Source organism: Monodelphis domestica, chromosome 1 (assembly GCF_027887165.1).
Source record: "Monodelphis domestica isolate mMonDom1 chromosome 1, mMonDom1.pri, whole genome shotgun sequence".
NCBI classification, from domain to species: Eukaryota; Metazoa; Chordata; class Mammalia; order Didelphimorphia; family Didelphidae; genus Monodelphis; species Monodelphis domestica.
Window position 1 is genome coordinate 420,999,746 of NC_077227.1, and position 14,902 is coordinate 421,014,647.

At 36.9% G+C, this 14,902-nt stretch overlaps 1 protein-coding gene across 11 annotated transcripts in view; it reads left to right on the forward strand.

Annotated features, from left to right (window-relative positions):
• The window catches only part of CNTRL (centriolin), a 144,834-nt gene that overhangs the window by 58,070 nt on the left and 71,862 nt on the right, over positions 1-14,902 (forward strand). For all 11 annotated transcript variants that reach the window (XR_458111.3, XM_007474565.3, XM_007474566.3 and 8 more), the window contains exons 16-19: positions 2,926-3,071; positions 3,854-4,061; positions 4,882-5,061; positions 10,092-10,271. Coding sequence is in view for 10 of the 11 variants with exons in the window: in XM_007474565.3 (XP_007474627.2) it covers positions 2,926-3,071; positions 3,854-4,061; positions 4,882-5,061; positions 10,092-10,271 (714 nt within the window). In the remaining variant the exon portion in view is untranslated. The remainder of the gene's footprint in view (positions 1-2,925; positions 3,072-3,853; positions 4,062-4,881; positions 5,062-10,091; positions 10,272-14,902) is intronic.

Here is a 14,902-nt window from a genome sequence, read left to right on the forward strand (position 1 = left end):
AGTGCATGGTTCCTGAAATTAGGATATGTCTCAGAGGGGAGAGATGCATAGAAATTAGGCAAGCTGCTTGACTTGAATGCCTCTTTCAGAGAGTCATAATTCTGCAGTTCAGCCAGTTCCATTTGGCAAATTGTTTCCACATTTTCAATGTCAATAAAAAATGGGTTACAGAAAAACTGTATGTCCTGTTCATGGAGATGAAGCTCTTTAAATCTGAATTGGAACTCCTTTCGCAACTTTTCAAGTGAATCCACACGTGTTTCTATTGGGAATGCAATCAAGAGATTTTCCGTTAACAGATTTTGAGTTAAGGGGAGATGGCAGAAATTTTCCTCCTTCACTTGTTTGATAAGGAGGCCTAATTTTACTTCAAATGCTTTCACATGTGATTGCATATCACAGATGAGGTTCCCTTTTCCTTGAAGTTGCACATTGAAACTGTTGAGTAGCTCTGTTACATCTGTCAGAAAGGCAAGGTGCCATTTCCATTCTACATCACTGAGCTCTGGTACTTCTTTGTTTTTTAAAAGCACAAAAGCTTTAATCTGTGGAAGTAAGTCATAGAAATGTCTCAAAACTCTCCCTCGACTCAACCAACGAACTTCTGTGTGGTACAGAACATCTTCATAGGCAACATTTAGCTCAGATAGAAATTCCTGAAATTGTCTGTGGTTTAGTGCATTAGCTTTAATGAAGTTAACACAAGACACCACAATTTTCATAACAGAGTCCCACTTCAGTGATTTACTACATAGCAGCGCTTGTTGGTGGATGAGACAGTGTATGGCTATTGGATGAGAATGGTTTACGTTTGTCCATCTCTTGGTTAATGCAAGCAATTACTCCTTTCTTAGACCTCACCATGCTAGGAGCACCATCAGTTGTCATACTGGCTAGTTTTGCCCAGTCCAGCTCCAGATCCTTCACAGTTTGAGAAAACTTTTCATAGATATCCTCTTCTGTAGTTTTTCCTTTGATGCTTTGCAGTGGAGCAAGCTCTTCTGTGACTTCAAAATTGTCATTTGTCCCAGGAATAAAAATTAGAAGTTGTGCAGAATCACGAACATCATTGCTCTCATTGAGTGCCAAGGAAAAATAGGAAAGTTTTCTTGTGGAGTTTTGCAAATGCTGATGCAAATTGTCTCCCATTTCTTCAATCCTTCATGTAATTGTAGATCTTGAAAGACTAACTCTACTAAATAAGTCTGCCTTTTCTGGACACAGCTCTTTGGCAAGAGAAAGAAGGCACTCTTTAACAAATTCTCCCTCCACGAATGGTCTGCCAGTGCACGCTATTAGCTTGGCAACTTGAAAACTTGCTCTCAGTGATGAAATATTTAGCTGCTTCTGCTTCACAAAAGTATTTTGCTGAGTTGTCAGTGTATTTTTCAGTTTTAATATTTTATCTTTTCTCACATCTCTGACCAAACAATCATATTTATCTTTATGTTGAGTTTGATAGTATCGATGCAAATTGTATTCTTTGAACACAGACACTATACTCTGGCATATCAAACTCAGTTCTTTCCTTTTACTGCATGAAAAAGTAATCATAAGTCCACTGTTCTTTAAATGTCCTACACTACAAGTCAATTTTTCTCTTTCTTGACATCATTGTTTCCTAGGGATTCCAAATTGCTATTAGTAAAAGACCTCTCTCTCTCTCTCTCTCTCTCTCTCTCTATATATATATATATATATATATATATGGGTAAGACCCATGTAATCAGATTCCACAGCAGGAAAAAAAAGAAGGCATGACACTAGGGTGTGTCCTCTTGCGTTTCGTATTTATGGATCTGTAATTATAGATCGTAATATGAAAAACACATGCCTCACTTCCCCCACATCATACAATGGCAACCATACTCCCCCAGATAAACAATATAATGGCCCCTATAGCCTCCCTTTGCCCAAAAGTCTCTCCCCACATTACTACACAGTACAATGGCCCCCATACTCCTCCAGAGAGGCCTCTATAGGGACCATTATGTTGTACATCTGGGGGAGTATGAGGGCCATTGTACTACCGTGTTTCTCCAAAAATATGACAATCATATTAATTTGACCAAAAAAAAAACCCAGGGGGTGTCTTATAAAACACCCAGTGGCAGTGGTGGGCTTCTCACAGTAGAGGCCCACCACTGATGTCACAGGCCAGATCACCACTATCTGATGCCTGTATACAGTATACTGCAGGAGGTGCTGGGCCTGTGACACTGTATACTGCTGTCTGGGATAGTGGAGATTGCAGCACTGGCTGTGATGGGCCTGTCACACCTTGCATAGGCCCATCACTGCCACCACTATACTGGGCAACAGTGTGGAATCCCCTCCCCCAGATCTCTGTTCACCATGCTGACATCTTCCATTGTGCAGCCACATAATCCTTTGCACAGCACCTCGTTCTCATTCAGTTACTCTCAGAACAAGGTGCCACACAAAGGATTATGTCACCAGAAGTAGTACTGTATGTGACGCTGCACTTTGCAGTGCCGCCACATACGGTGCTGCTCTCATTGACCACCAATGAAAGAGGTGCCGCTTCCAGAAGTGCGGTGGGGGCTGGATAAATGACCTCAGGGGGCCGCAGTTTGGGGACCTAGCATATAGAGTTGTCTAAAAGAGGAACAGTTTGTCATCAGTGGTGGTGAGTTCCTCATTAAAAGATGAAAAGATGCTTCAGGAAATTGCAAATCTATCTTGCCTATGAAATGACTAGTTAAAACATGAAATTTTAATTTTTCATTCTTTTAAGGACTGTAATAGTCAAATTTTAGCTTTTAACTGCTATAAAGACCCATGGTATTGTAGAAAAGATTGTTTTCCAATAAAAAAAATCAAAGAAAATGTAAAAATTGTTATGTGATAAGGAACACAAATAGTAGTTTTCAAGACTGTGAATCTTTCCCCTTATTTTTCCAGGATGACAATAGTCTCTTAAAACAACAGCTTAAAGATTTTCAAAATGAATTTGACCATATGATTGATGGCTTGCTTCATCCAGAAGTCGCAGCAGCTCGTGTGGAGGAATTGAAGAGAAAGTTAGAAAAAGGAATTGAAGAAATTAGGTAAGTTGTATCTCAATTAAATATCTGAAATTCTGGATAATGCCCAAGTATTAAAGCTGGAAATAGAGATAAATTGGGGGCAGAAGAATAAAGAGTTTTTTTAATTGAACTTCTTATTTAGGCCTGCATTTTTAATAAGAAAATTCAACTCTCTTTGGCTCATGTTTTATTTATTTTATGTGTTTCATTTCCTTGGTAAATAATAATGACTCATATTTCTAGAGGATGATGTTTCCTTAACAGAAAGAAGGAAGATTAGAGAGGAATAGTTTTAGAAGGGAAGACAATATTTGATACATTGAGTTTCAGATACTTGAAGAGAGTATTTTGTAAACCTTAAAATCTCAACTGTTATTTTTAGCTATTTATAACACTAAACCTACAATAATCATAGATATTGGTACTAGAAAGGACCTTAGAGATAATCTAATCTTGCCCTTCCACTTCATAAATGAGAAAAATTGAGAACTGATAACAAATAATTTGCCCAAGTTTACACAGTAGATTAATGCCAAAATTAAACTCAAACCTAGATCTCCTGACTCCCAAATATTCTGTTCTTTCTACTATACTATAGAGAAGAGAGCCTAACATTAATATTACAAATAGTTAAAGCTTAGTAAATATTTACTGATTCCCTATTGATTGTCAAAACAAAGACCTTATCTTGTACCAAACTTAATAATTTTGCACTAATAAAACTAATAGTTTCTTTTTCCCTATAGCTGCAATATGAACTGACATTTTCTGTTTATATTTTTCATATCTTTTTTCTCTACCAGGTGCCTCAGTCCTTCAGATGTTCTAGGGAAAAGTCTTGCTGATTTACAGAAGCAGTTCAATGAAATCCTTACACATACCCAGCAGGAGAAAGAGGCGGCACTAGGTAGAGAGAGGAAACTACAGGAAGAAATGGCATTTCAAAAGGAGAAACTGGTAGAGGGACAAAAGGACTACAGGAAGGCCTGTGAAAAAGCAGCAGATGCAAGAGTAAGAAACGAGCTCAAGAGCTAAATGATAGTGATCCAAGAGCATGCAAGTAGTGCTTGTCACTCAATAGCTTACGGTTTTTCCCTTCTGGGGAAACAATATCTTTGTTTCTGTCTACAAAGAATAAAACTAGCTACATGTGATTGAAATCCTAACTGGAATATGGCTACTGAAAAATGGATATTCAGTACCCTGGATTCTATTCCTCACTTTGCTTCTTAATAGCCATATCGCGGTAGGCGGGGCCCAACCCCTCTCTGGGGCACAGTTTTGTTTCCTACAAAATAAAGGAGATAAATTACTTGATGTGTAAGGACCCTTATAACTCTAATAGTCTTTGTCCTTTGGCCTTATGTTCTATTTACTTTTGTCTATGTCTCTTGGTGGTAATGTTTTATGTTCTCACAGTAGGTATTTCTAAGGTTTCTTTGAGTTATAGTTTCCTTCTAGTTCTAACATTCTCTGCTTTCTATTTTCTTGAATCTTTTCTAACTCAAATATGGATGTCCTTTTTTTCATGTTTTGCTCTATCTGCTTTGGGATCCAGGGAGATGTGTTCTTATCTCTTTTATACTTATGTATCAAATCTCTCAAATGTAATGGTACAAGGATATAATTCTTTTCATGATATATTGATGACTATGAAATGAATACAGAAAAGCTTTCAAAATTAAACTATAGATTGGCCTCTTGCACAATCCTTTCACACAAAATTCAGTATTACTTTTGATAATGAAAATGTAACTTCCCTGAACATTTGTTGAAAATACTCTTTAATAACTTTCTTGAATACCATAGTTGAAACTTGCTTCCTTTGTAGATTCAGTCTGATAAAAAGCAATATGAGGTCAAGATTCAAGAACTGGAGAATGAAATTCTGTATTTGCAAGAAAATCTAAAGAGTATGGAGGAAATTCAAGGTTTTACAGATCTTCAACTTCAGGAAGCTGATGAAGAGAAGGAGAGAATTCTCACACAGCTGGAAGATTTAGAAAATAAGGTGGGGGAGAAGAAAGCAGTGTGCCAATCTTTTAAAATATTTTCTAACTTTTAGTTATTATAATTGAGAGGCATTATGATAAAGTAGGGGGGGGAGGCTTTGAGCCTTAATTCCGAATCCTGTTTATACTGCTTACTCTTGTGTGAACATTAATCAAATTAACTAGAGTTTTTTTTTTTTCATAAAGCCAGCTCTTACTGATTATTTCAATAGTTCTTTCACTTTCAATTTTATTAATTTCTCCTTTGATTTTTAGCAATTCCAATTTAGTCTTTAATTGGGGATTTTTAACTTGTTCCTTTTATAGTTTTTTTAGTTGCAGGCCCGATTCATTAATCAGCTTTTTCTTTATTTTTTTGATATAATCATCCCCTGAGTACTGCTTTGACTATATTCCATAAATTTTGATATGTTGTGTACTCATTGTCATTCTCTTCAATGAAATCAGTGATTGTTTCTATGATTTGTTCTTTGACTCAGCTGTTTTGAAGCATTAGATTATATAGTTTCCAATTAGTTTTTAATTTGCCTTTCCATGAACCCTTATTGATTATAATTTTTATTGCATTATGATCCAAAAAAGTTGCATTTATCATTTCTCCTTTTCTGCATTTGGTTGTGAAGTTTTTATGCCCTAATACATGGTCGGCTTTTGGGTATGTACCATGTGCTTCTGAAAACAAGGTATCTTCCTTTTTATTCCTATTCAGTTTTCTCTGGAGAGCTATTAAATCTAACTTTTCTAAAATTTCATTCACTTCTTTTACTTCTTTTTTTATTTGTTTTTTGGTTAGATTTATCTAGTTCTGATAGGAGAAGTCTGAGGTCCCCCACTCACAGTTTAGTTTTACTGTCTTTTCCTCCTTAAGCACCTTCACTTTCTCCTTTAAAAATATGGATGCTATACCATTTGGTGCATATATGTTAAGTACTGATATTTCTTCATTGTCTATACTACCTTTTATCGAGATGTAATTACCTTCCTCATCTCTTTTAATCAGATCTATTTTTGCTTTAGCTTTGTCTAAGATCATGATTGCTACTCATTTTTTCTCTCAGTTGAAGCCCAATAGATTCTTCTCCAGCCCCTTACCTACCTCACTGAAATGTGTTTTTTGAAAACAACATATGGTAGGATTCTGGATTTTAATTCACTCTGCTATCAGCTTCCATTTTATGGGTAATTTCATCCCATTTACATTCCCAGTTATGATTACCATCTGAGTATTTTCCTCCATCTTGATTTCTTCTTTTAATCCTGCCCTTTCTCCTTTTACTCTTTCGCTCCACACCAGTGTTTTGCTTTTAATCACTCCTCCCATTCCCCCTCACTTATATTACTCCCCTCCACCCCCTATTTATTCCCCTCCTACTTCTCTATAGGGTCATTTAATCCCTCCCCCAACTTTTCCCTCCTTTATATTACTCCCCTCCCCACCCACCCCTTTGTTATTCTCCTTTTAGTTCTCCATAGGATATACCCCAGTGAGTCTGACTGTTTTTTCCTTTCTGAACCAATTCTAATTAAAGTGAGGTTTAAGTACTACCCATCACCATTCTCATCTTCTCCTCCACTGTAATAGTTTTTCCCCTCCCACCCCTCTTTATGTGATATAATTTACCCCATTTTACTTCTCTCTTCCCATTCCTCTTAGTGCAATCCTTTTTTACCCCTAGATTTTTTTTTACATCTCATCTTAAACAGCTTACTACCACACCCTCTGTCTATGTATACTTCTTGTAACTACTGTTATAACAATAACAATTTTTAAGAGTTATACATATCATCTTTCTTTTTAGGAATATAAATAATATGACCCTATTGAAGCCCTTAAATTTTTTCTTTTATTTACATTTTTATCCTTCTCTTGAATTTTGTATTTGGACATCAAATTTTCTATTTAAGTCTGGTCTATTCTTCAGGAAAGCTTGGAAATCTTCTATTTTATTAAATGACTATACTTTCCCCTAAAAGATTATAGTCAGTTTTGATGAGTAGGTGATTCTTGATTGTAACCCAGTTTCCTTAGCTTCCAGAATATTTTATTCCAAGCCTTCTGGTCCTTCAATGTGGAAGCTGTCATATCCTGTGTAATCCTGACTGGAGCTCCATGATATTTAAATTGTATCTTTCTGGCTTTCTTGCAGTATTTTCTCCTTGACCTAGGAGCTCTTGAACTTGGCTATAACATTCCTGGGAGTTGTCATTTGGGGATTTATTGCAAGAGGTGATTGATCTGTTAATTCTTTCAATTTCAATTTTACCCTTTTGTTCTAGAATATCAGGAGAGTTTTCTTTGATAATTTCTTGCAATATGATTTCTAGACTTTTTTATTATGGCTTTAAGGTAGTTGAATAATTCTTAAGTTGTCTGTTCTTGATCTATTTTCAGATAGTCTAGTAATTCTTAAATTGTTACTCCTGGATCTGTTTTCCAGGTCAGTTTGTTTCTTCAATGAAATAGTTCATATTTTCTTTTATTTTTTCATTCTTTTGATTTTGTTTTATTGTTTTTTGATGTCTTGTAAAGTATTTAGCTTCTCTTTTGTGACTGTGAAAAATGTGGTTTTCCAGACTTTGAATTGCCAAACTGTAAAGATAATTTTTTAGTATCTTGATTTTTATCAAAAATAAGTGGTCGCCATGGGAAAAATTCCCAAATATGAAATACTCAAATCAGCTGGGTTTTATGGAGATTTTAATTAATACGAATGAAGGAATTTAAGGGAAGGGAGAGAGACAGAGTAAGAGGAAATAGTAGGAAAAAAGCCTTTCTCTTTAAGAGAGAAACTAAGTCAGTCTTTAATCACTCACCACAAAGTCATTCCCAGCAAAACTCTATAATGTTCAGAGACCTAGCTACTCCAACTAGTCTGAGATCCAACCACTTCAGAGAGCCTCCTCTGACTCCTGACCTCCAATTCAGCTTCCGAAGCTGAACTAACTCAGAGGCCTCAAGCTCCTTCCTTTTAAAGAAAATTTTCTCTTGTGTCATCTCCCCTAAATTTCCACGTCTACCAATCACAGTAGATGCTTTTCCTAGGACTGCCCATTCTTAGTTTTCACCACTCTTTAGTTCTCACCTTCTCTGAATAGATTATATCTTCTGAGTACTTCACATTTCTTTGCTAAGCTTACCCTTTGTAAGTTGCTTGACCTTTTAGTGATTAATTTGACCTTCATAGGTACTTAGCACTCTTTTGTATTAGATCTAAAAATAGACCTAACTTAAAGGTTTTTGCCTACTATAAGTATGGGTTGGGGACTTTTCCTCATTGTTCCATCAAGAGTTTACAACTTTATCTTCCCCTAAAGTATGCCTAAGTATGGGTGGAATAATGTAAAGTTCTCAATACATTCCTGACCAAGTACCTTCACTGTTTAAAATGAGGAATAGCCTTAATCAAATGTTCTAAGGTAGAGTCTGAGAAGTTTTAAGATTCACACTTTGCCCAATTCCAATTTTAAAGAATGAATTTCTTCCATGACCTTTTGATCCTCCTTTTCCATTTGGTCCATTCGAATTTTCATGGCACTCTTTTCTTCATTGAATTTTTGTGTCTCTTTTTCCAGTTGATCAGTTTTATTTTTGAAACTGTTATTTTATTTTTGCATTACTTTCATTTCTTTTTCCCATTTTTCTACCACCTGTCTTATTTAATTTTTTAATTCCTTTTTAAGTTCTTCCAGAGCCTGAGACCAATTCCCATTTTTCTTTTAAGTTTTGCATGTGGTTGGTTGGATCTCACCATGCCCTGTTGATTTTGTGCTTTGCTCTTTGTCGCCATAGAAATTTTCTAGGGTTAGATGTTTCTTTTGCTGTTTTCTCATTTTCCAAGCCTTTTTTTTTTGCCTGTGGACTGGGAGTTTTGAAAGCTGATGATTCTATCTCTCACTGATAGCTTGGCTTACAGGTCTCAACACTCAGAGCTATTTTGCCCTGGAACTAAGGGCTTCACTGCAGCATGAGCTTGAAAGGTCCAAGTGCAATGGACTTCTGGGCCTCACTGCAAGCTGGTGCCAGGACCTGGGATTTCAAGGGGTGGGTCTGGGATGCTCTGTTGTTGGTGGTGTAGGCAGGGTCCTAGGATCCCAAAGTTGGCTTAGGCCCAGACTCAGAACCTAGCATAGTAGTGGGGCGTCCCCAGCCAGCATTCTTCTATGTGAAGTTTTGCTTCCAGTTCCCCCTTATCCAATGAAAATTCCATAAAAATCTACTCTCTCTGCCTACTTTTCAAGTTGTAATCAGCAGGAGAGCCCCCTCACTCCATCTTGCTGTTGCTTATTGACTCCTGTTATTTTGAGGCTCTTGTTAAAGATTGGTTTGGAAGGATTGTCAGCAGCTTCAGCTACTGCTACTAAGCAGCCATCCTGGCTGCCCCCTTGTATGACATTTAGAAGTAAATATAATACTGACAGCTCCCATTTCTGATCATACCACACATTTTACAAAGCTCTATCTAGGCATCTGTTTTGCAAGTCACTTAACCTACTATGCACTCCTGTTTCTTCAATTGTAAGACAGATGTTATCACTCTTATTATTTCCATTGTAGGGTTGTTCTAAGAAAAATGCGGTGGAAAACAACAAAGTTCTTGTAGAAGTGTTAACAACTTTTGCCATTGATAAAAGTCACAATTCTCAAAATATTGATGTTAAAACTGATGAGAACACCAGTTTGATTCCAGGTCTTTCATTTATAGGTAGAGTATTATTTGAAGAGTAGCAAAAATGAACAATCTAACCAGTTAAGATCATAAGACTTTAAATGTCATCTCAACCCAAACTCCTTCATTGTATAGTTAAACTGGGGCTTAGAGATCTGATTGTCATGTCACATATAGGTAGTATGTAGTAGAACATATAAGAATCCCAGCCCAATCCCTCTGACCTCAGATCTGATGGTCAATTCCAATATCTTGTACAATTTCTTTTTGTGATATGGTGTCTTTTTTCCCTCCTCCTAAACCTTATTCTGTAAAGTGATCCATTGCTTTTGAGTTTTGTTTTTGTGTTTTGTTTTCTCTAGAAAAAGCTAGAAGAGGCCAGATCCCAGAAGCAGTTCCTTGGATTAGATCGGGAACTAAAGGAGCTAAAGGCAGCTGTCGCTGCTTCTGATAAGCAAGCAACTGTAGAACTCTGCATTGCCAAGGACCAGCTGAAGTCTCTCCATGGGACTGTCCTCAGGATCAACCAAGATCGTGCTGAGGTAATTCTGTGTATACATAAATATCACTGAGCTCATTTCCAAAGATGCTGGCATCATTTGGGCATGTAAGAACTTGTATTCCTTACATCTTTCACTAAAATTTTCTTAGATTATCAATAAACTATTGTCAATAGATTCCTAGCTGTTAGGTAGGGCCTCTTTTTTCCTTTCTAGCATTCTGGAGCCAGCAAAAGAAAATGGATTAATAGATAAAGGCAATAATTCATTACTTTTCCTTACAAAAACAATATGAGCACTTACCACATGTGTATGCCATCCTATAGAGGACATAATCCTCATTGTCACTTCTTTTCAACTCAATAAATATCCATTTCCTTCTCTCCAGTTACACAGCTACCTCTTAGTTCAGGCTGTTATATAACTCTTTTTGATTGTTAATTTTAAATCTTTCCCTTCCCCTCTTAGAGTCAATACTAAGTATTGGTTCCAAGGCAGAAGGATAGTAAGGGATAGGCAATTGGAGTTAAGTGACTTGCCCAGGGTCACACAGCTAGGAAATATCTTAGGCGAGATTTCAAACCAAGACCTTCCATCTCCTGGCTCTCTAAGTCACCTAGTTGCTCCCATCTATCTCTCTTTCCCATTCTAATACAGTAGCCTCCTAATTGTTCTCCCTGCTGCCTGTTTCTTCCCTCTCTAATCCCTTCACACACAACTATCAAATTAGTACTGGAACAGTGACCATCTCACTTTTCTACTCAGAAAATTTTAGTAGTTCCCTATAACCTCTAAGATAAAATAGACTCCTTACCTTGATATTTAAAGCCCTCCACAACCCTGCCCTACCAGCTTTCCTAGTTTTGTGTCATATTATTTCTCTTCTTATACACTCTGTTCCAATTAAACTGATATATTAACTTTTTCATACATGATGTTCCAGCCTTTAAAGAGTCTTTAGCTTCAGATCCTAACTTAGTGGCCACCTCCTACCTGTGAACCTTAAAAATTCCCAGACCCTACTTCATAAGATTGGATTAAGACCATTCCCCATTTGGGCAGTGAACTCTACTTAGATCAGGAATGTGAGAACTCTACTTTACCTACTTAAGTCTGCCCTAGGGGAAGATAAAGTTGTAAACTCTTTTCTGAACAATGAAAAGTACTTAAACCCATACTTATAATAAGGCAAAAAGTTCTTAAGATAAGTACCTATAAAAGTCAAGCAACTTGTGAATTTACAAGGAACAAAGAGCTGAGAAACTTACTCAGAGCTTTCCTGGTGTGAATTACTCAAAAATTTACACCTTCTTAGGTGTGGACTAAGAATGGTCTGTCCTTTGAAAAACATCTACTGTGATTGGTAGATGGAAGAACTTAGGGGAAGTGACATAGGAGAAAATTCCCTATATAAGGAGATGACAGGCTCTTAAGAGAGACCAGTCTCGAAGGAGTCTGTTGGGAGAGACCTCTTGGGAAAGGCTCTTGAGGAAAATCTTTTGAATCAAGACAGTCAGAAGAGTCCCTCTCTGGAGAAGGATGGCTGGCTGAACTGGTGTCTGAATCCTTGCTTGAACATATCTTATGGTGAGTGATTAAGGACTGACTGATCTCTCTCTTAAGACTCAGGTCTAGGCCATGTTGGCTTAAGGCCCTTCATACTTATTCCTTTCTTACTCTTTCTCTCTTTCTTTAATTCCTCATTGTAATTAATTAAATCTCTATAAAACCCATTTGACTTGGGTATATTCATAATTGGGACTATTTCCCTGGCGACCACCTTATATTTGATTGCCAAACAAAACACTGTAGTAAAAACATATTTCCTGCGGTCACAACTTACTCATCCACTCTTATATCTACTACAATTTATATCTTCCACTATTTTAATCTCTATAGTTTATGGACTCAACCATTTTAATCATTACATACCCAAGGACTTTTCTGACCTACCTGTCCCTAGAAGTTGTGAGGGCTCTCTGTATTTTATGTCACTTTGTATTTTATATTTGCTTAAACTTCTTCAGGAAGCTTATAGGAGCTATCCCTTCCTTGTCTTTGTGTCCCAAGTGCCTTATACACAGTAGGAATTTAGTAAAGGTTTATTGAAATGAATTACTGTTCAAGACACCTGGGGGAACATTGTAGTATTAGCTACATCTTTCAATTCAACTTAATAAAGATTTATTAATGAAGCACCTGTTATAGGCTTAACCTAATAAGTTATGTAAGTCCCAGGCCCAGTGCAAAGGATACTGTAGGAGACCCTAAGAAAAGCTGGCCTGATCTCTGCCTATTTATATTCTAGTGGTAGGGGTGGGAAAATGCATATGCAACTTGATATTCCACTTTATATTTTAATCATTTGTGTATTAGTGCATGAGAGGGGTACAGAGTACTGGGTAAGTTCTGAAGGAAAGATCATTTCTGGTTAGTGGGATACCAAAGGGTTCTGGGAAGAAAGGACATTTGAATGGAAAGGATGATGAACTTGAAGTAAGGCATCCTGGTTCTTTCACTTACTGCCTCTGGGACAGTAGGCAAGTCACTTAACCTCCCTGAGCCTTAATTTTTTCATCTGTAAAACAAAGTTAAAAATTCTTTCACTACCCACCTCATTGGACTAAGCTCATAGTCGTTATTTTTTTTTAATTTAGTCAATTTAGAACATTATTCCTTGGTTACAAGAATCATATTCTATCCCTCCCTCCCCCATCCCCACCCTTCTCATAGCCCATGCGCAATTCCACTGGGTATTACATAGGGCCTTGATCAGAACCTATTTCCATGTTGTTGATGTTTACACTAGGATGTTCATTTAGAGTCTACCTCCCCAATCATATCTGCTCAACCCATGTAGTCAAGCAGTTGTTTTTCTTTGGTGTTTCTATTCCCACAGTTTTTCCTCTGAATGTGGATAGTGTTCTTTATTGTAGATCCCTCCGGGTTGTTCAGGATCACTGCATTGCAATTAATGGAGAAGTCTCTTACATTCAATTGTACCATAGTGTGTCAGTCTCTGTGTACAATGTTCTCCTGGTTCTGCTCCTTTCACTCTGCATCAATTCCTGGAGGTCATTCTAGTTCCCATGGAATTCCTCTAGTTTATTATTCCTTTCAGCACAATAGTATTCCATCACTAATATATACCACAATTTGTTGAGCCATTGCCCAATTGAAGGGTATCCCCTCATTTTCCAATTTTTGGCCACCACAAAGAGTGCAGCTATGAATATTCTTGTACATGTATTTTTCCTTATTATCTCTTTGGGGTACAAATCCAGCAGTGCTATGGCTGGATCAAAGGGAAGACAGTCTTAGTTCCAAATTGCCCTCCAGAATGGTTGGATCAATTCACAACTCCACCAGCAATGCATTAATGTACCAACTTTGCTACATCACCTCCAGCATTCATTACTTTCTGTTGCTGTCATGTTAGTCAATCTGCTAGGTGTGAGGTGGTACCTCAGAGTTGTTTTGATTTGCATCTCTCTGGTTATCAGAGATTTAGAACACTTTTTCATGTGCTTATTAATAGTTTTTATTTCTTTAACTGAGAAATGCCTATTCATGTCCCTTGCCCATTTATCAATTGGAAAATGGCTTGATTTTTTGTACAATTGATTTAGCTCTTTATAAATTTGAGTAATTAGACTTTTGTCAGAGGTTTTTGTTATGAAGATTGTTTCCCGGTTTGTTACTTACCTTCTAATTTTGGTTGCATTGGTTTTGTTTGTACAAAACCTTTTTAATTTGATGTAATCAAAATTATTTACTTTACATTTTGTGATTTTTTTCTAACTCTTGCTTGGGTTTAAAATCTTTCCTTTCCTAAAAAACTGACAAGTATACTATTCTGTGTTTACCTAATTTACTTATTGTTTCCTTCTTTATGTTCAAGTCATTCACCCATTCTGAGTTTATCTTGGTATAGGGTGTGAGATGTTGATCTAAACCTAACTCCCTCATGGTCATTATTATTGATATTGTTGTTTTATCATTACGAATGGATAAGATTTCAACAAATAGAAATGGAAGAGGAGAGAATGATATGAACAAAAGCAAGGAGGCTAAGATCAGGGTAGGGCATGTCTGAGGAACATTGAATAGTACAGCCTAAGAGGATCTTAGACTCTATGGAGGGGAGAAATGTGAGATAAACTCTTGGAGAATTTTCAAATTACTATTATTGAACAGAGAAGACATGTTTCAAGTAAAAAAAAAATTTTTTTTAAGCTCCTTCAATGTGTAAGGCAAAATCCCAGATACCAGAGTACAAAGGTGAATAGTGGCAGAGCCCCTGTTCCTAACAGAAGTATACGGTCCACTGAGACTGATGTGGTGTGGATATATGATTAAAGGCAGAAGGTGAGGTGACAAAGGAGAGGTAACTTTCTGCTGGGGGAGTCAGGCAGTGTTACCTGAGCAAGACCTTAAAAGATTGATACATGCCAACAGCAAATGGTGGAACATGATAACTAAGGGGGATGAGATTATTTCATTCTTTGAAGGTCTCCCTTATTATGTGCTATATGATCTATTATAGACAATACAGATGGTTAGCAGCTCAAAAGAGAAAGAGATCAGTAAATACAAACCTATTCAGCTAAGACTTCATAAAAGAGTCAAGGCCTGAAACAAGGCTTCAAAGCAAGTAAGATTTGGAAACATGG